Source organism: Myotis nattereri (genome assembly GCF_964212035.1).
Source record: "Myotis nattereri genome assembly, chromosome: 1".
Classification (NCBI taxonomy): Eukaryota; Metazoa; Chordata; class Mammalia; order Chiroptera; family Vespertilionidae; genus Myotis; species Myotis nattereri.
In genome coordinates this window covers 222,140,898-222,161,874 of record NC_138075.1, presented here as the reverse complement: position 1 = coordinate 222,161,874, position 20,977 = coordinate 222,140,898, and the positions used below count along the sequence as shown (strand labels likewise).

General features: G+C 48.4%; 1 protein-coding gene across 1 annotated transcript in view; it reads right to left on the bottom strand.

The window, feature by feature from the left end:
• The window catches only part of FAM184B (family with sequence similarity 184 member B), a 72,817-nt gene that overhangs the window by 41,488 nt on the left and 10,352 nt on the right, over positions 1-20,977 (bottom strand). The window contains exons 2-3 of the mRNA XM_081098608.1: positions 2,332-3,084; positions 1,298-1,433 (exon numbers count right to left, since the gene is read on the bottom strand). Of these exons, the coding sequence (XP_080954734.1) occupies positions 1,298-1,433; positions 2,332-3,084 (889 nt within the window). The remainder of the gene's footprint in view (positions 1-1,297; positions 1,434-2,331; positions 3,085-20,977) is intronic.

Below are 20,977 nucleotides of genomic sequence, written 5' to 3'. Positions count from 1 at the left end.
CACGGCACCAGAGTTAAGTTAGGGTTTTTCAAAATGCTGACATGCCGAGCTCAAAAGGTTCGCCCTCACTGGTCAAGGTGGTGATTGCCACCTTTGCTCAAGCAGCACCCTGAGTTCGGATAGTTGTCCTGCTCTCCCTTCTTAAACTACTCATCTTTAATTTTTGTGATTGTTTTCCAAAAGTTAAAAAAACTGAACATGTCCCTGGGCATATGTACATTCAAAGGTTTTAAGTTAAAAGGAATTTAAAGGATAAGACAAAAAATAAATATAACTAAAACTGCTCATTTTCTTCCCCTATTCCCCTAGGTACTCATTCCCCACTTTAGAGACCACCGCTCTAAACCCTCCACACCCTCTGGTTCCCGCTCGGACCTCTCCTCCTCTGCACCTTTCCAGGCCTCCGGGATTCCTCCCTTCCCTAACACTGCCTTCTCCTCCTGCCTGGGCCACGCCCCGGAAACCAAAGCCGTGGGCTGGAATGTCACCGTCCTCCATGCCCCCTGCAGGCAGAGCCCCTGCTGTGTGCCTTTGCTTTCTCTCCCAGCCAAGCTGCTCACACTGTAGGTATTAGAGAACTTTCTGGGGACGGAGCCCAGTGGGAGGCACGTAGGAATCAGATATTCTTAGACACAAGCACCAGCGCTATCACCAACCAGTCTGGGTGGCCCTGACCTAGCCATTTTCCCTTTCTCAGACTCAGTTCCTCAGCTATACCATGTGATGCTGACACCACCCAGCTCACAGAATTATGGGGAAGACTCAATAAGTCACAGTGTGAGAGAATGTTAAACGGGTAATGTGTATGGTGGTTACCAGAGGAGAAGGGGGTTCGAGGGAGGATGAAGAGGAGAAAGGGGGTTGAAGAGGGAAAAGGGGGTCAAATATATGGTGACAGAAGGAAACTAGACCTCAGGTGTTGAGCACACAACAGAGTATACATATGCATTTATGAAGTTGTACAACTGAAATTTATATAATGTTATTAACCAATATCACCTCAATAAATTAAAATATTAAAAAGTATAGTGTTGTCTAAGTGTGGGGGCAAAGCCAGTGCTGAGAGGTGCGGGCACGGTGGTGGGCTGGTGGGGCAATATTTGGGAGCAAGGGGTCCTTTCGATTCACACCTTTCAGAGGTCTGGCCTGCAGCAGCCCGAGGTGCTGGCTCACCTGTGTCCTCCATGGACCGGACTGGCCCACCAGGTGGGGCCGATCAAACTGCCCTGCCCCTCCACTCCGCTCCCAACCTGGCGGCTAACCTTCCCCCTGCAAGGAAATCGTTCCAGGGTCTCACCGGTTTTCTGTGCCCCGTGGCACTCCTGCAGTATTAGTCTGTCTTTGGCCATGGCCAGCTTCTCCCCAAGTTTCTTGGCAGTGCTTTTCAACTCCGAGTTCTCCTGTCGAGCCTCCTTGAGCTGCACATCCAGGTCCTAAACAGACAGATGGTCTCATTCTACAGTTCTGGGTAGAGACACCCTCTGCACACAGAACCAACATCAGGTCTGAGTGGTAGGGAAGCCCTTAGTCTCTGGAATTCAGTGGCCCAGGGCTCAACAAATCCCTACTCATCCTCTGATTGGCTGTGTGACCTTGGGCAAGTTACTTAACCTTTCTGTAGTGAGGATCAAAAGAGAGGAAGTGTCTGGGACAGAAAAAATGCTCAGGGAATATTAGGAATAGCAGCCTCTGCTACTTTTAGGGGTAGGGGTCTGTAAGTCTGTGGGGTTCACATAACTGATTTAGTGGTCTGGCTCTCTACAAATACAAAGCCCCAAGGATTTTAGGGTAGGCAAGTTGTTATGGAATGAGCAGGGTCTTTAGAATTAGGCTGACCTGAGTTCAAAAACGTACAGTGGGGCCTTGGCTTACAAGTTTAATTCGTTCTGAGACTGAGCTCGTTAACTCAAATTACTCTATCAACTCAATGCAAAAATCGGCCGAAAGACAGCTGGTATCTCAAAAAACTTGTTAGTCGGGACACTCGTAAGTCAAGGCCCCACTGTATTGGCCATGTGCCCAGCTAGGCCAGCCCTTAAGACTCTCAATTTCAGTCTTGTCTTACCATCTGTAAACTGGAAGTCTAAGCTCTCTGAAGTCAGGGGCCAACATTAGCTCACCTCGTGTCTCCTGCCCATAGCCCTGGCCTGGCACATAGTAGGTGTTCAATAAATACTTGCTAGATACATGTGGTTGGACTCAATGGAGATAATAAAGCTCACTTCGGTAGAAGTCGAGTGCTCCTCACAGTGCCTGACACATAGTAGGTGTGCAGAATTAGGGGCTACGTTTATGCTCCCCTTGGGCAGGTGGGAGGGGATCTTGCTCTACCTGGATCCTTTCCTTCAGCTTCTGGGCGTACTTCTTCAGGTCGCTGATCTTGCGGCCTCGGTGCTCCAGGTCCCCTTCCAGCTTCCGGACCTGGGCCTGCAGGGCCGACTCCTGCACCTGGAAGTTCCTGCGCAGGTCGGTCTCCTTCTCCTGCCACTGCCACAGGGCCTCGCTCACCGACTGCTGCATGGCCTGCCGGACGGCCTCGTTCTCCCGCTCGTAGGTGGCCCGCAGCTCCTCGGCCTTGCGGGCGTAGTCCTTGCTCAGCTGCTGGTTCTCCCCTCGCAGCCGCTCCACTTCCAGCAGCACCTCCCGCATCTCGGGCCCGGAGCTGGGCTCTGCCTTGGGGTCAGGGCCCTCCGGCGGGAGCCGGCCCCACGGGGGCGCCTCCTGGCTCACCAGGCGCCGCAGCCGCTGCTCGTAGTCGGCCTTGAGCTCCAGCATCTCCTTGGACAGCGAGAGCACCCGCTCGGCGTGCTCGGCCTCGGCGCGCAGCTCCCGCTCCTTGGTCTCCAGGCGGCACGAGGCCGACTGCGCCAGCGCCTCCTGCGTCAGCCGCCGCTGCAGCTCCAGGGCGCCCTCCAGCGCCTGCACGCGCTGCCGCAGCGCCTCCTCCTCCGCGCGGCCCTGCTCCTGCCGCAGCCGGGCCTCGGCGTCCGCCACCGCCTGGCGGAGCTCCGCCTGGTGGGCTTCCCGCAGCGCCTCCAGGCCGGCCTCGGCCTCGTCCTGGCGGGTGTTCAGGGCGTAGATCACCTGCGGGAAGAGCCGCAGAGCCAGTCAGTGCGCGCGCGCGGGGACCAGAGGAATCCTAGACGCAGGCGGGACCCCTAGAGTAGTACCTGGGAAGAGGGTGTGTGTGGAAGTGATTTATTAGAAATCGTGCCCAGCCCTAGCTCAGTGGATAGAGCGTCAGCCTGCGGACTGAAGGGTCCCAGGTTCGATTCCGGTCAAGGGCACATGCCAGGGTTGCAGGCTTGATCCCCAGTAGGGGGGTGCAGGAGGCAGCCAGTCACAATCAATGATTCTCTCTCATCACTGATGTTTCTATCTCTTTCTCCCTCTCCCGTCCTCTCCGAAATCAATATAAAAGAAATTGTGTCCAGGAGAAACCTGTAAGGGAGCAGGGAAGTGGGACAGGGTGGACGTAAGAAGGGGGTGATAATACAGAAAGGGTGTCCATGGCAGTGTTCCCTAGGGACTTCCGCAGTGCTGTGGGGATCAGCGGGGCGTTCAAAACTTTAATTTGTTCAGAAAGAACACTTGGGGTGCAAAACACAGAACATAGAATTCAGCTATACATAGAAAGGATTCTACCCCAGATCAAGGGGGAATGCACCTCATACACCATAGTAGGTACTCATACACAGTAGAAACTCATACATAGGAGGTACTCATACATAGTTGGAACTCATACATTGTAGAAACTCATACATAGTAGGTACTCGTTTCCCAGTAGGTACTCACACACAGTAGGTACTCATACACCGTGGGTACTTATACACAATAGGACACATACACTACAGTAGGTACTCACACACAGTAGGTACTCACACACAGTAGGTACTCATACTCAGTAGGTTCTCATTACACGGTAGGAACTCATACATAGTAGGTACTCATACACAGTCAGTACTCATACACCGTGAGTACTTATACACAATAGGACACATACACTACAGTAGGTACTCATACACAGAAGGTACTCATACACAGTAGGTACTCATACACAGAAGGTACTCATACACAGTAGGTACTCATACACAGAAGGTACTCATACACAGTAGGTACTCATACACAGAAGGTACTCACACACAGAAGGTACTCACACACAGAAGGTACTCACACACAGAAGGTACTCACACACAGAAGGTACTCATACACAGTAGGTACTCACACACAGAAGGTACTCACACACAGAAGGTACTCACACACAGAAGGTACTCATACACAGTAGGTACTCATACACAGAAGGTACTCATACACAGAAGGTACTCATACACAGTAGGTACTCATACACAGAAGGTACTCATACACAGAAGGTACTCATACACAGTAGGTACTCATACACAGAAGGTACTCATACACAGAAGGTACTCACACACAGAAGGTACTCATACACAGTAGGTAAGCCTGCCACATGAACATCAAACTCATGTGTTTATAAAAAATCCTATTGTTTATTAAAAATCTCTACTTGAGTACCTAACGTGCATCTCAAATTTAACCATGGATTTTTCCTTCCAAACCTGCTCTTCCTACAATATTCTCCATCTCACTTCATGGCAACTCACTTCTTCCAGTTGCTTAGCTCACATTTTAGAGCGGACCAATGAGCACGTGGAAAGATGCTCAGCATCACTCATCCTTAGAACCACAGTGAGAGACCCCTTCACGTCCATTTGGATATTTATTGTAAAAATATAATAAAATTAGCCTTGATGAGGATGTGGAGAGATTAGAGCCCTGTGCAGTGCTGGTGGGAATGTGCAATGGTGCAGCTGCGGAAGTGATATGATGATTCCTCATAGAATTAACCACAGGATTACCAATAATCCAGCACTTCCACTTCTGGAATTTCAGTTCCAAAACAACTGAAAGAAGGGACTAGATCTGTACACACAAGTTCTCAGCATGATTCACACTAGCCAATAGGTGGGGACAACTCAAGTGTCCATCAACAGATGAATGGATAAACAAAATGTGATATATACACACAATGGAATATTATTCCGCCTTTAAGAGAAAGAAATTCTGACACATGCCACTACACGGATGAAGCTTGAAGACATTATACAAGTGAAATAAACCAGTTACAAATGGACAGATATCATATGATTCCACGTATATGTCCCTACAGCAATACAATTCACAGAAACAGAAAGGACGGTGGTTGCCAGGGTGTGCAGGAAGGAGGGAATGGGGAGTTCATGGTTAATGGGTACAGTTTCCCTTTAAAGATGAAAAAGTTCTAGAAATGGTGGTAACGATTGCATAACAATATGACTGTAACTAACACCACAGAACTATATGCTTGAAAATGGTACATTTTGCCGAAGTCAGTTTGGCTCAGTGGATAGAGCGTCAGCCTGCGGACTGAAGGGTCCCAGGTTTGATTCCGGTCAAGGGCATGTACCTGGGTTGCGGGCACATCCCCAGTGGGAGATGTGCAGGAGGCAGCTGACCGATGTTTCTCTCTCATCGATGTTTCTAACTCTCTATCTCTCTCCCTTCCTCTCTGCAAAAAATCAATAAAATATATTTTTTAAAAAAGGTACATTTTATGTAATTTATATTTTAGCGCAATAAAAAATTGTCTAAAAATTTATTGAAGTCACTCTCTCACACCCGACATCCACTCCGTCAGCCAGTCCCAACTCTCTCCACTTCTCACCTTTCCACACTCCCCTTAATCTGGGCCATGAGCACCTCTCACCTGGACCACAATGGCCTCTTCATCCTGTTTCTATCTTGCCACCTAGAGTCCGCTAAAGTCAGTCACCTGTGTCCCATCACTGCTCAAACCCCCCTGATGGCTGCCCAGTGCACTCAGGAACAGCCAGAGCCCTGGGCTGGGGAGTGGAAACGCCCGGGAAGTGCGAAGGTCATGTGTTTGCTGTCCCTTCCTGTATGGAAATGACTCGGAACCCGGCCCACACGAGGCTGGGCTCCTGCAAGCAAATGGGCTTGGAATGGATTTCTCGATGGAGTCCAAGACGCTAATTAAAATCTCACATCACCCGTCAGAGAGCTGTTGCTAGGCGCCTGGCTGCACCAGGCATCGAGCTGCGAGGCATTAGCTTCTGAGTAATTGAAGCCCCGCTGTCTCCCAAACCAATTTCGATGGAGAAGTAGCTGAAAGGTGAGGGCTGTCTCTCCCCAAGGCTCTTAATTAGAGCCCCTCCTCTTACCGGCCCAGGCGGACACTCACACAGACAGAGGCCAGCCTGCCTTCCAGTGAGTTGCAGCAGCAGCAGCAGCAGCAGATGCGGGACCTGGAAAGGGACCGGCTTGTCGTTCTGATCTCGAACGACTTGTTTGCAGCTTTGGGAAGACAAAGACTAGTGACAGCCCCCTCGGTTCACCAATCTGATCAATAGATACGCATGTGTGTTAGTGATGCCTCTTCTGTGGATAAAACCAGTGCAGAGGAATCTGAACGCCTCTCACAGAAAATATTTTAACAGGGAAGTAATCCAGGTGGGAGCCACAAAATCCAGGAAGGCAGGCCGGCCTGTGTCCCTGTGAGTGTTCGCCTCGGCTCTAAGGGCCTTGTGGTTGAACATCAACCTATGAACCCAGAGGTCACGGTTCGATTCCAGGTCCGGACACATGCTGGGGTTACCAGCTCGATCCTCAGTTGCAGGGAGGGAGGGGGGGCATGCAAGAATTCTCGCTCATCATTGATGTTTCTATTTCTCTCTCTCTGAAATCAATTTAAAAAAATTGCGTGAACTCAAAAGCAGAAATAGCCACTCCTCAAGTTTACCAGGCTGGCCTCCGTGTCCCAGTCCCACCAGACAGACAATTAAACAATAATTGGTTTTGCCCCAACAGTTGGCCACTAAGTTCCTTTATTATTATTATTATGCTTGAAATTTGTGCACGGGGCGCGGCCCTCGCAGCCCCGGCTTTGTCCGGAAGGTCGTTCGGCTGTCTGTTCTAATGAGCATATTATGCTTTTATTATTATAGATTATTATTATTATGCCAGTTGATATCCCTCATCATTTATTTTGGGATGTGCTAGGCCCAGGAGAACAAATGAGGACGGAGCTCAGGGCTTTCAGCTCCTTCTATGGGCAGTCAGTGCAGGCAGGTCCTGCGGGTGGACGGGGGTGGGGGAGGGGGTGGGGGTGGGGGGGAGTGCACTGGGCAGAGCAAGGAAGAGCTCTGGTCAGACCTGGGCCGAGGTGTGCGGGGGAGCAAAGGATGCCACGGGAGAGCTGGGAGAAATACTGATTTAAGCCTCAGAGAGCAGATCTCAGCATACTAGTGTAGTTATTTTTAGGTGGTCGAATTAGAGGGGATTTTAATTGTTAAAATTTTTATTTTGCTGTTTTGTATTTTCTAATTTCCTACAAAATATATATTACTTGGTAAATTAAGATGATCAAAGGAAAGGGAAATTATAAAGTATTTTTAAAACCTCAAAATGATATGAACAATTTAACCATGAGACTCTTTTTTTCATTTTTTCTTTATTGATTAAGGTATTACATATGGGTCCTTAACCCCCCATTGCCCCCCCCCCCCACTCATGCCCTCACCCCCCTGGTGTCTGTGTCCATTGGTTAGGCTTATATGCATGCATACACGTCCTTTGGTTGATCTCTCCCCCCGCACACCCACTCTCCCCTACCTTCCCTCTGAGGTTTGATGGTCTGATCGATACTTCTCTGTCACCATGAGACTTTTCTATATTTATTATTGTATTTGTTAAAAAGGGAAACGTATTCGCATGAATGGTAACTTTGAAGGCTTCCTCCTTAGATGCCTGTCATTGGCATTCTTTTAATAACCAAAGAGCCAATGTAAGGGTGACAGCTATAAAAATAAACCCTTCTCAGCTCAGCGTTTCATTTCCCCGCGTTGCTCCTGACCTCAGTTCAGGCGCTCTGGCCCCAGGGAGAGTGCTGAACTTGCAAAACCACGGGCACAGCGCATGCCACGCTCAGTCAACCTGCAGATGAGGTTACAAACAGCACAAATGCAAAAGCAGCAGGTGTCTTTAGGACGCACACCCATGCAGGGTACTGAACTCATTGTGTGTCAGATGCACAGAGAATCCCAGAGCGCTGAATTCAGGATGAGTTCAGAGCGCTGTATAAGGATGACTATTCTTACAGTTTCCAAAATGTGGGGTACTCAGCAGCCACTTTTAAAAGGGTATAAATAGCCACAGATGGTTTGGCTCAGTGGACAGAGCATAGGCCTGCAGACCAACGGGTCCTGGGTTCGATCCTGGTCAAGGGCATGTACCTTGATTGCAGGCTCCTCCCCAGCCGGGGCCCTGGTCAGGGCTCGTGCAGGCGGCAACCAATCAATGTGTTTCTCTCACATCGATGTTTCTGTCTTTCCCTCTCTCTCCCACTCTCCCTAAAATCAATGGAAAAATATCCCAGACTGCGAGAGGGCACAGGCCGGGCTGAGGGACCCCCCCTCCCCACCCCGAGTGCACAAATTTTTGTGCACTGGGCCTCTAGTAAATAAATAAAAGGACATAAATAGACGATGATGGTGGTGCTGACACTGAGGATGATCCTGATAATACTGACAATGGCAACTAACTCTTCCTTGGAGTTTACAAGATGCCAGGCACTAGGCTCACAGCTTAATACACCCTCTCTCATCTGATTCTCACAATAATCCCATAGCAGGTAAGTCTCATCGTTGTCCAGCTTTACAGATTGGCAAAACAAGGCATGGAGTGGTTGGGTAATGTGACTGAGGTTATGGGGCTGGTTAGCAACCAAACCAGGACTCGTTTCCATTATCACTCTGGAGCCTGTGTTCTTTTTTTTTTTTTTTTTTTAATATATTTTATTGATTTTTTTACAGAGAGGAAGGGAGAGAGAGAGCTAGAAACATCGATGAGAGAGAAACATCGATCAGCTGCCTCCTGCACATCTCCCACTGGGGATGTGCCCGCAACCCTGGTACATGCCCTTGACCGGAATCGAACCTGGGACCCTTCAGTCCGCAGGCTGACGCTCTATCCACTGAGCCAGACCGGCTTCGGCTGGAGCCTGTGTTCTTTGTTTTTTTGTTTTTTTTAAAATTTTTAATTAAATCTTTATTGTTCAGATTATTACATTTGTTCCTCTTCCCCCCGCCCCCCATAACTCCCCTCCTCCCAATTCCCGCCCCACCCTCCGCCCTCACTCCCCACCCACTGTCCTCATCCATAGGTGCACGATTTTTGTCCAGTCTCTTCCCGCATCTCCCACACCCCTTAGATTCACTTGTTGATAGATGCATGTTTGTTGTTCATAATTTGTATCTTTACCTTTTTCTTCTTCTTCCTCTTCTTAAAGGATACCTTTCAGCATTTCATATAATACTGGTTTGGTGGTGATGAACTTCTTTAGCTTTTCCTTATCTGTGAAGCTCTTTATCTGACCTTCAGTTCTGAATGATAGCTTTGCTGGATAAAGTAATCTTGGTTGTAGGTTCTTGCTATTCATCACTTTGAATATTTCTTGCCATTCCCTTCTGGCCTGCAAAGTTTCTGTTGAGAAATCAGCTGACAGTCGTATGGGTATTCCCTTGTAGGTAACTGAGTTTCTTTCTCTTGCTGCTTTTAAGATTCTCTCTTTGTCTTTTGCTCTTGGCATTTTAATTATGATGTGTCTTGGTGTGGTCCTCTTTGGATTCCTTTTGTTTGGGGTTCTCCGCGCTTCCTGGACCTGTAAGTCTATTTCTTTCACCAGGTGGGGGAAGTTTTCTGTCATTATTTCTTCAAATAGGTTTTCAATATCTTGCTCTCTCTCATCTTCTGGCACCCCTATAATTCTGATGTTGGTACGCTTGAAGCTGTCCCAGAGGCTCCTTACACTATCTTCGTATTTTCGGATTCTTTTTTCATTTTGCTTTTCTGGTTGGGTGTTTTTTGCTTCTTTGCATTTCAAATCTTTGCCTTGATTCTTGCGATCCTCTGGTCTGCTGTTGGGAGTCTGTATAGTATTTGTTATTTCAGTCCATGTATGCTTAATTTCTAGTTGGTTCTTTATCATAACATCGAGGGTCTCATTAGATTTCTTGAGGATCTTACTACATTTATCAACGGCTTCTAGACAGTTCTTAAGAGACCTTAAAAGTGTGGTTCTGAACTCAATATCCTCCATTGACAGTTTTGTCCTGTTTCTTTGTCTCTGCATTTTTTATGCTTTCTTGGTGCACCCCCTAGTGGTCTTTGTGCGCAGTCTTGTTGTAGTTAAGCCTTGATTGTTGCCGGCAATACCAGGGTGATTTGACCTCCAGGCTAACTGGCTATGAGAGTCCGCTGTGTCTGCAGTGGGAGAGCTTCTGTGCTGGATCTCTAGGGCGGTGCTAATCTAGCGTTTGCCTGAGGCTATCCGGAAAATGGCTCTGCGCAGGGCTTGGGCGGGGCGGGTCCCTGGGGATCTACAGGGCGGGCAGGAGTGAGCAGTTATGGCTGCTCTCAGTTCCGTCCCTAGGGGCTCCACCTCACAGAGTCCCAGCAACTGCTGCAAACCTCGGAGAGAAAGCTGCCTTCGAGTTCCAACCGAAGCCAGACAGTCCCGCTTCTCCCGTTTGAGTCTGGGTCCCTAGAGACTCGCCCGGATCTGGAGCTCAGAGTCTGAAACTCCCTCCCGATTGAAAACAACAACCGCGCCCTCTGCCTCCAGCCCGCTCCGAGTGCACTCTGCACCTGAGTATTTCACTTTAGCACTGCGCCTCCTCTGAGTCTGGGTATGATATTCTCTTTCCTCCTAGTTGTAGAATTTCCACTCAGCCAGCCTTCCTGTGGTTCTGGATGATGTCCGTTCCGTCTTTTAGTTGTTTTTTGAAGTGGTTATTCGAGGCAGCAATCTCCGGCGTTAACCTATGCTGCCATCTTGGTTTCTCCTCGGAGCCTGTGTTCTTAACCACTGTGTAAACCATCGAAGGAAAACAGGAGTGCCAATTAAGTACTAAAAGTAAATCCTAATGTAATTGGTAGGATATAGGCTAAGCTGATACAAAAGACTCCCCCAAATACAGAGGGTTAAGTAAGGTGGAATTTATTCCTCTCTTTCTCATAATAGTCCCACACCTGGTGCTGGTCAGATGTGGGTGGGAGGCTCTGGTCGCTGATCACTCAGCTCTGCCACCTTCAATGTTCATCAGTCCGCGACTTGCAGCTTCTGTTATCTGGGCCCAAGACCACTGTCATGTTTGTTGACTTTCCCACCAATAAGAAAGGGAGATAGAGGGGGTCCAAGGTAATCAGCTTGTGCTTAGGCTGGGGATGGACTGGTGCATACATCACCCTTCTCACCTCCCATTGACCTGCACTTAATTCCATAGCTGCAAGGGAGGCTGGAAGATGCAGTCTCTGACTGGGCTGCCATATGACCAGTGAAAACATAGTTGTTTCTATTACTAAAAAGAAAAAGGAGACAGCCTCTTTCCCCCATTCCAGTGCCTTAGAAAGTTAGAGCTAGATCTTGCCTTTCACCCAATCTACACCAGCTGTGTTACGTGTAAATGACGAAGCCGAGGCTCAGAGAGTTTAGGCCAGTGATGGCGAACCTTTTGAGCTCGGCATGTCAGCATTTTGAAAAACCCTAACTTAACTCTGGTGCCGTGTCACATATAGAAATTTTTTGATATTTGCAACCATAGTAAAACAAAGACATATTTTTGATATTTATTTTATATATTTAAATGCCATTTAACAAAGAAAAATCAACGCAAAAAATGAGTTCACGTGTCATCTCTGACATGCGTGTCATAGGTTCGCCATCACTGGTTTAGGCAACATCCTTCATCTCCTCAGGGCAGAACTGAATCTAGAGCGTGTCCCCTGATTTCTAGCCCAAGGTTCTTTTATTCTAAATTGAGTCTTCAGATTAAGCTGAAAAGGTTACCATCACATTTCTAACTTACGCCAGTAAAACGCAATGACCTTTAAAAAATGATACATGACTGTGACATTGCTCAGACATTGAGCTGAGTTTCAAAAGGAGTCAAGAAATGTTAAAAAGAAAGGTGAATATATTCACAGAATTTTAAGATCGTATGCACGATATCACCAATACCATATCTTCCTCATTTCATAAATAAGGCAACTTTGGCCCCAGGAGCCTACTGATTTCTACATGGTCACACAGCTTCTGTGAAAGAGCCACAGTTGGGCCTTTATCTCCTCATTTTTAGCATTCCCTCCACTGAACCTCAAAGCCCCTCATGAGAAGGATAAAGGGCCTCAGAACACCCTGCAATTGGAGCCCCTAAGACTCCCAGGAAACCCCACTGCTATCTCCTTGGGCGTTAGCTACAGAATCTTTTGTCCTTTGAACTGGCTCATATTCAGAAACCAGCTAGTTTCAACTCAAGGAGATTCTTCCCTTCATCAAGTACCATGCTAGGGGCAGAGGAATGTGGAGATACAAAAGCCCTGGTCCTTGCCCTGGGAGCTTACAATTTAGTGGCAAACACATAAAAACCACCATGAAAAGGTGTAAAATGACGTAGTGGCTGGATATAGCGTGGTGGCTACTTTATTTATTTTCCCAGAAAACACTAATCCATACACCATCAGTGACGGACTCTCTGTGAGTAGGTATTCTTGGCTGGGCTGGTGACAGAACCCCAACCAAAGTGATTGACACCTGATGGGTATATGATCCAAGCCAGGCCAAGCAGAGTCCTCCCTGGGACTTTATTCAGTTTGGAGAGAATCTCTCTAGCTGATTGGGTCTGAAGATTGAAAGGATGTGAACTCAGAGTGACCTGTCATCTTCTTTTCTATAACATGCTAAAAGCCAATTAATAGGAAAGAATGAATGACTCTGCTATACAGACCAATGCAGAGAGATGAGTCGGAGAAAGAGTTAAAGATATCCACTTTCTGTCCGTGGATTCATTCTTCCATTCTGGCAGACAAAGAATCCGGGTTCCAGTCCAAAAATTCGGTATCATCCCCATCACCACATCCTCATTATCACCACCACCACCATCTTCCTCCTCCTCCTCCTCACCAGAATTAACATTTGTAGTGTTTACTTTATGCCAGGAATGGTAATGGCTCATAGCATTGCCTGGGGGGCTCCCCACTGCCCACTGGATAAGAGGGTCCTCCTTAGCCCCACATTCAAGGCTCCACACAAGCCAGCATCAGATCCTGCCACCATCCTGTCAGGCCCCACGTGATGGCGACATTGGGTTACACGCTGATGCCTAAACAAACCGCACACGTTCAGACCCTCCCACTTCTGCTCACACTTCTCCCTCTGTCTGCCCCCCATGCCATTCTCTCCCTGGTGAAATTTTCTTCCAGTTCCTGATCCAATGTCACCTGCTTTCCAAAAGCTCCTCCCCAGGGGATTATTCATTTACTTAGTCCCTCAGCACACAGCTGGGCACCATGAGCTCTCCCTCCTAACCAGAGGACAGGGACAGAGATGAACATTCTCTTACTGGTATTACTTTCTTTTCTCAAAGAGGTTGGGGGTAAATGTAGACTCTCTTCTCTGCTCCCTCATGTCCATTCCTCTTGTGGCGCCAGATCCTGTTCTGTGGCAGAGATGGTTCACACTGGAAAGGCAGTCTCAGACATGCAGTCTTTCCATCCCTGTTCGACACATAAGAAAGGGCCTTGGGCCGGGAACAGCTCCTTACCTAAAGACCAAGGGCCCACAGAGCCTGGGCAGGGTTTCTCACCTGTGTAAACAGATCTTTCCCCGTTTAGGTTTAGGATCAATGGGTGATCCTTAGTTCTGCTGAAGCTGGGTGTCCATGGCCCTCAGGCGTGCTCCCAGCTGTCAGTATTCCCGACTCCAGGAGGGAGGGAGGGTTAGGGATTGTCCCGGCTGCACAATGGCCATGCTGGCTGCTGGAGCATTCCCTGGACTGGAGACCCACACACACTGTTGGAGCTGATCTTTCTCACTAAAGCATTGGCTGTTCGATGCAGTGCTTGACTAAGCTGTGTTTTCCTTGGCAACTCCAACAAGAGGACTTCGTGGGCAGAAGTGTTTGGACTTCTGTGCCTGGTCGCCGGCAGTGAGGGTCTTTGCTTTCGTCCACAGAGTGGGAGTCCTCCCTGGCACTGGTAACCAGTGAACGGCGTTCTGCTCTGCAAGCTGCCTCTTCCTAGAATCTCAATTTTTAGTTGATATCCTGCTAATAGACTCCATTTTCTAGAGTCTCTGGCAGCTGGTTGTGGCCACATGGCTGGGTTCTACTTAAGAAAATCTTAGCAAGAGTATTCTGTTGGGCCCTAACCGGTTTGGCTCAGTGGATAGAGCGTCGGCCCGCAGACTGAAAGGTCCCAGTTCGATTCTGGACAAAGGCATGTACCTGGGTTGCGGGCACATCCCCAGTAGGGAATGTGCAGGAGGCAGCTGATCAATGTTTCTCTCTCATCAATGTTTCTAACTCTCTATTCCTCTCCCTTCCTCTCTGTAAAAATCAATTTAAAAAAATATATATATATTTTTAAAAAAGAGTATTCTGTGGGCCTCCAGGAGGCCTCCTTGAGTGGGAGGGGTGGTGGACCCTTCCCTCCGCCCCTTTGTCCCAGCAGAGTGGAGAGTGGGCGCCATGGCCGGAGCTCCAGCAGTTCTCTTGGACCATGAGGTGACCTTGAGGAGGCAGCCTTGCAGCTGGCACAGCAGAGCAGAGATAGAAAAGCAGGAATCCTCCACCACACCCGGAACTGGGCACCTCTTTTCCCTGAGAGAGGAACGCACTTTCATTTGTTTGGGTTTTTCTGTTGTACATAGCTGAGCCTGACGTGAAATAATAAAAAGTCCATGTTTTGTCTTGCTCACTTTTGTAGCTCCTGTACCTTGCACGGTGTTGGGCACAAACAGAGGCGCTCATGAGAAATGTCTGATCAGTCGTAAACAAATTGGGTATATGTGTTAATGGCCCACACCACAAAGACATCAGGAAATGGGTATTATGCCTGCGTATATACAGCATATGTAGGTATTTCTAGTTCAGGGGACATTTAGGGGGTAGCTAGGCATTTTCCACTGTGGCTCTCAGGACCCAGCTGGGCTGCTGTTCACACTCTTCACTTCTTGAGTTAACACAGGCCTTGCCTTCCCAGGAGCCCTGCTGCCTGGCAGGCCTCAGTCAGGTCACACCAGATAGACAGGAGGAGTGGCGGCAGGAAGCTGCCTGGGGGAGGTGAGGGAGTGGTTTCAGGATGATCCTTATTTAATTGTTACAAAAATAACTGTCACCAGGAGCCAACCTCCAGGTCCCCGGCGCTTTGTAACACCCAGTCTTGTGGGGACCTACGTTTTATATCATGTGTTTCTTTTCCAACACAGCGGGCCCCACTGTGACTCCGCATGCACAGCCGGCTGTGAAACCACGCTGTCCCCTGCCCTGCAGTTTTGCAGCTAGTGAGGACAAACAGCCAACTGACGGTTTTTCTTTAAAAATATATACCCATCACCAATTTCTTTTAAGGAGAAATTGCTCTTAGGCAGTGAAATCATCTCTCCGTATGCACGCATTCCCCTTTCATTCAATCATTTAGAGAATATTTGCAAGAACCTGCGATATGCCTGGCACGGTTCACGGAGGTGAGGGTCCGAGCACAGACCGAAATCCTTGTGCCCACAAAGCTTAGCATTCTGGTGAGTCAGACAATCAGCATGTGAAATAAGTAAACAATTTGTTAGGTAGTGGTAAGTGCTAAATAAAAGAATAAAGCAAAGAAGGAATGCTGAGGGGGTGGAGTCAGTATTGTACATGGGGCCCGAAGGAAGGCTTCATTAACGTGTGAATGAAGGTCTGATGAGGATGAAAGAGTGAATGATGAGGCGTCCAAGGGAAGAGCACTCCAGCCAGAGGAGCAAGAGTCCTAGAGGTGTGTGTGTGTGTGGGGGGAGGGTGGGGGGGGGGGGGTTCAGGGGGGAGGGGCGGTTCCTGGATTAGCAAGGAGGCCAGGGTGGCGGGGCAAAGTGAGCCATGGGAGAGCAGCAGTGGTGAGAGAGGTGGGGCCAGGTCATGGAGGTCCCATAGGTCAGCGGTCGGCAAACTCATTAGTCAACAGAGCCAAATATCAACAGTACAACGATTGAAATTTCTTCTGAGAGCCAAATTTTTTAAACTTAAACTATATAGGTAGGTACATTGTTATTAACTTCATTAGGGTACTCCTAAACTGGCCTTTGCTAAAAAACGTCCTCAATCTGAGGGGTCGACCTCAGTGAACGTACCCCCACTTCTTCTAACGCCACTTCTTCAAAATAGACTCGGCCAGGCCGAAAACCGACTTCTGCGCATGGGCCACCAAGTTTCCATCGCACTGTACGTGCGCGCCCGCACGTGGTATTTTGTGGAAGAGCCACACTCAAGGGGCCAAAGAGCTGCATGTGGCTCGCGAGCCGCGGTTTGCCGACCACTGCCATAGGTCATCGAAGAACTTCGGTTTTTACCACGGGAAATGGGAAGCCCTAGAGAACTCTGGGCAGGGCAACGTGATCTGATCCCATTTTCTAAAGATCACTGGGCTGCTGTGTTGAGAATGGGTCCACCTTCCACCAGCCACTCCCCACCTTCTCCCTCTTCTTTCCTTTGTGGATCTTTTCCCCAGGCCACTGCAGAGCTGAGAGCCATCTCTGCTCCTTCTGTCCCCATCAGAATGTATTTTTGGACTGTGCATGCCTGGTGTCTCTGAAGCTGAGATGGCAGCCAGTACCTGCCCTCTGAAGAGCGTAGGGTTGCCAATGATCACGTGGCATCTTACGAGCTGCACGTCAGGGATGCATTCATCTACGGCCTGGCCTGCTAGCACATGGAAGACTCAGTAGGACCTCTTTTTGCCACGTTCTTTGAAAAGCAAGCTAAGGCGAAGAGGGACCATGGAAAGCAATCCCTAAGATACCCTACGGATGTGAGAGTGAAATCTGCCTTCCGGTGACTGAGAGGCCTGAGATAGATAACTGGGAACCGGCATTCAAGCTCTGGAGCAGGGGTTCTCAACTTTCCTAATGCCGCGACCCTTTAATACAGCTCCTCATGTTGTGGTGACCCCCAATTTCATTGTTACAAATTGAACATAATGAAAGCATCGTGATTAATCACAAAAACAATATGTCACTATATATGTGTTTTCCGATGGTCTTAGGCGACCCCTGTGAAAGGGTCGTTTGACCCCTAAAGGGGTCGAGACCCACAGGTTGAGAACCGCTGCTCTAGAGTCTGCCCTGGAGTTGGAGAACCAGCTAAGCAAGCTCCTGCTGGACCTGAAGACCATAGCTTCTGCCAACCAAGTACCTGGATGAACAGAAGCATGAAATAAACTACCTGCAACGCCAGCACGTATGTCATAAGGAATGAGAACAGCAGGCCTGGGAGGAGGAAGCCCCATTGGAAAAGCCTGCGGAAGTGCTAGGTGAATAGACCCCACACCGGAAGGCAGCAAAGCAAGTCTTCCCCTTGTAGTAGGTCCCAAATCAGCCACTTAAGAATCTCAGTCATCTCCATTGGACAGAAGATTGCCTTCCTTTGTTGGTGTGTGCACAAATAAATTTTTTTCGCATTTAAAAAAAACGTACTTTTGGATTCTTCCATCATAGTCAGCAGCAGATGGCATTGGGAACAGATTCATACCCAAGGAAGCAGATGAGGTTGTGGACATTCTGTTTGTTATTCTGTCTCCCACAACTACCCCAACAACTCTCTTCCTTCCTTTTTTTTTTTTAATTAAATATTTTGATTGATTTCAGAGAGAAAGGAAGAGAGAGAGAGAGAGAGAGAGAGAGGGAGGGAGAAACATCAATGATGAGAGAGAATCATTGATTGGCTGCTTTCTGCACACCCCACACTGGAGATTGAGCCCACAATCCGGGCATGTGCCCTGACCAGAAATCGAACCGTGACCTCCTGGTTCATAGGTCGATGCTCAACCACTGAGCCATGCTGGCCAGGGCTTCCTTTTTCCTTCTTAACAGGCCCCCAGTTATGTTTAAGCAGCTGCTCCCCCGCACAGTCTGGGAGACGCAGGGTAAGCTGACCCCAGGCCCGGCTCCACTCCAGCAATGGGTGTCCGTGGGTTTTGGCCATTTGATACAGAGCAAACACAACCCTAATCTCCGCCCTCATGTTTACTGAGGCTGTCCCCGGACAATTTGATAGGCTTCCTCAGGACAAACGGGCCCTGCTCCAGGGCCTGGGACAGGAATAGCAAGTCTGGACGGACGCACTCTGGCAGCCCGAGGAGGAAAGCTTTGCGAGATGAATGGTGGCAGTGTCGCTGGCTCTTCCCGCTGTATTAATTTCTCCTTTAGACGAAAGCTGACCCATTTTTCCAGCCCACGGCTCTAATGGACTTTTTATTCAGAGGCCATCCTTCCCGCATAAAGACCTGCATTGTATTTAATGATAAGCCTTTTAATGGAATTTGCTATTTCTGGGTCTCTGGGAAAATGCCATTAACGAGCTTGCAAGAGTGAAGGGTGGCAGATGTCTGAGGGGCGCGCTTCTCAAGGGCGGACTGCCCTGGCAGGAAAAGGAACAAAAGCCAGAAGCAGGTTCTTTTTCACTCCTTGGAACTGGTTTGGCTTAACGGCAACGGTGATGTGGGCACATTCTCCAAGACAGATTGATCTCCCCACAGCAGGGCTCCTCACCTCACACTCCAGCTTCTTAACAGGCGCTGGCCCACTGCAGGTGTGTGGGGTGGCCGATGTTAGCCTGCTCAGGGTGCCCGGGGGCTTGGCCTAGCTGTGCACTCTGCTGATGATTTCTCTTGGACTGGGATACAGGAAGCATCTGTGGATGACAGCCCAGTAGAAGCATGCATGGAGGACGTTGTGGGGAGGGGGTGTAGCATGAAGAGAGCTACATACTCTGCACCATACTCTATCTTTTCAATATATTTTTACTGATTTCAGAGAGGAAGAGAGGGAGAGATAGAAACATCAATGATGAGAATCATTGATTGGCTGCCTCCTGCACACCCCACACTGGGGATCAAGCCTGCAACCTGGGCATGAGCCCTGAGTGGGAATCGAACCGTGACCTCCTGGTTCACAGGTCTACGCTCAACCACTGAGCCACACCGGCCTTACTCTTTCTTTTATTGCTTGGAGCAATACAGTTCTGCCCCCAAACCCAGCAGGACAGAAGCTTTCTGGTTAACCAGTGGTGCCCTCCGTCACAAAATACTTCATTGCTCATCTCGTTACTCCACAAGGTCCTTCCAAGCGGCACCTCCACCTGGGAATGGCTCGTGGAACCACATGGAGTACTTCTCTTAAGGTGGGTTCTGCAATTTTGGCATCATCCCTGGGCATTTGGTGTGATGTACTGGCACCCAGCAATTCGTTAGCATCCTTATAGATGCAACTTTGCTGGCCCACCCAGCATTTAATATGTCTCCTAATGGCACCCCCTTGTGACCTGGCACTAATGGAGGTGCTAAGATATATAAATAAGGTACAAGGTGAGGTCCTTGTCCTCAAGGAGTAAACAGTTCAAATTAATCCAGCTCATATTATTGAATGTTAATGGGAACAGGGTGCTATGTAAGAAGCCCTTAAAAGTTCAGAAACGAGGAAGGCAAAATAGAATCCGATTATCTTTTTGTTGTTGTTAATTCTCACCCAAGGATATGTTTCTATTGATTTATTTTTAAAAAAAATATTTTTATTGAATTCAGAGAGGAAAGGAGAGGGAGAGAGAGATAGAAACATCAATGATGAAAGAATCATTGATTGACTGCCCCTTGCATGCTCCCTACTGGGGATCAAGCCCACAAACTGGGCACGTGCACTTGACTGGAATCGAACCTGAGACCCTTCAGTCTGCAGGCCGATGCTCTATCCACTGAGCCAAACCAGCTGGGGCTCTATTGACTTTTTAAAAAAGAAATTTCTTATTGATTTTTAGAAAGAGAGGAAAGGAGAGGGAGAAGGAGAGAGAGAGAGAGAGAGAGAGAGAGAGAGAGAGAGAGAGAGAGAGAAACATCAATGTGAGAGAGAAACACTGCTCAGTTGCCTCCCATTCCCACCCCGACTGGGGACTGAACTTGCAACCTGGGTATGTGCCCTGACTGGGAATTGAACCCACTGAGAACTTTCAGCAAGGGCTGGTGGTCCAACCAACTGAGCCACAAGGCCCAGGGCAAGCCCCAGTTTGGCTTGTTCAGACTGGAGTCCGCAGCATCACCTGCATTTTTTTAGAATGCAAATTCTCAGGCCCCACCCTTGACTGAATAAATGACAAATGCTGCAGGTGGACCTAGCCATTTGTGTTTAACAACATTTGAGCAGAACGAGCCTACAGAACTTCTAGAAAAGTAGAGGAAATAAGACAAACACACAGTCCCTCGGCTACCAGATGGGGTGATGGACCAGGACCTATCACAGACACCATGCGAGGGCCAGGGGCCTGCGACAATAGTTTTTGGTTAAAGTCACAGTCACCAGTGGAGTTTTGAAAATGCATAGTTGCCTCAGCTCCACCCAAAGGTTTGAATCCACTGGTTTTAATCCCTGTTAAAACTGTTCCCGAGGTGACTGACAGCTATCAGAGGAGAGCACCCCAGTAGGGGTCTGAGAAGGAAGAAGCCCTTCATTAAGCTCTAGAGCAGCGGTTCTCAACCTGTGGGTCGCGACCCCTTTGGGGGTCGAATGACCCTTTCACAGGGGTCGCCTAAGACCATCGGAAAACACATATATAATTACATATTGTTTTGTGATTAATCACTATGCTTTAATTATGTTCAATTTGTAACAATGAAAATGTATCCTGCATATCATATATTTACATTGCGATTCCTAACAGTAGCAAATTTACAGTTATGAAGTAGCAACGAAAATAATTTTATGGTTGGGGGTCACCACAACATGAGGAACTGTATTAAAGGGTCGCGGCATTAGGAAGGTTGAGAACCACTGGTCCAGAGGATGTTGTGATCGAAAGTCAGCGCATTTGATTCCTGTGGACGCCAT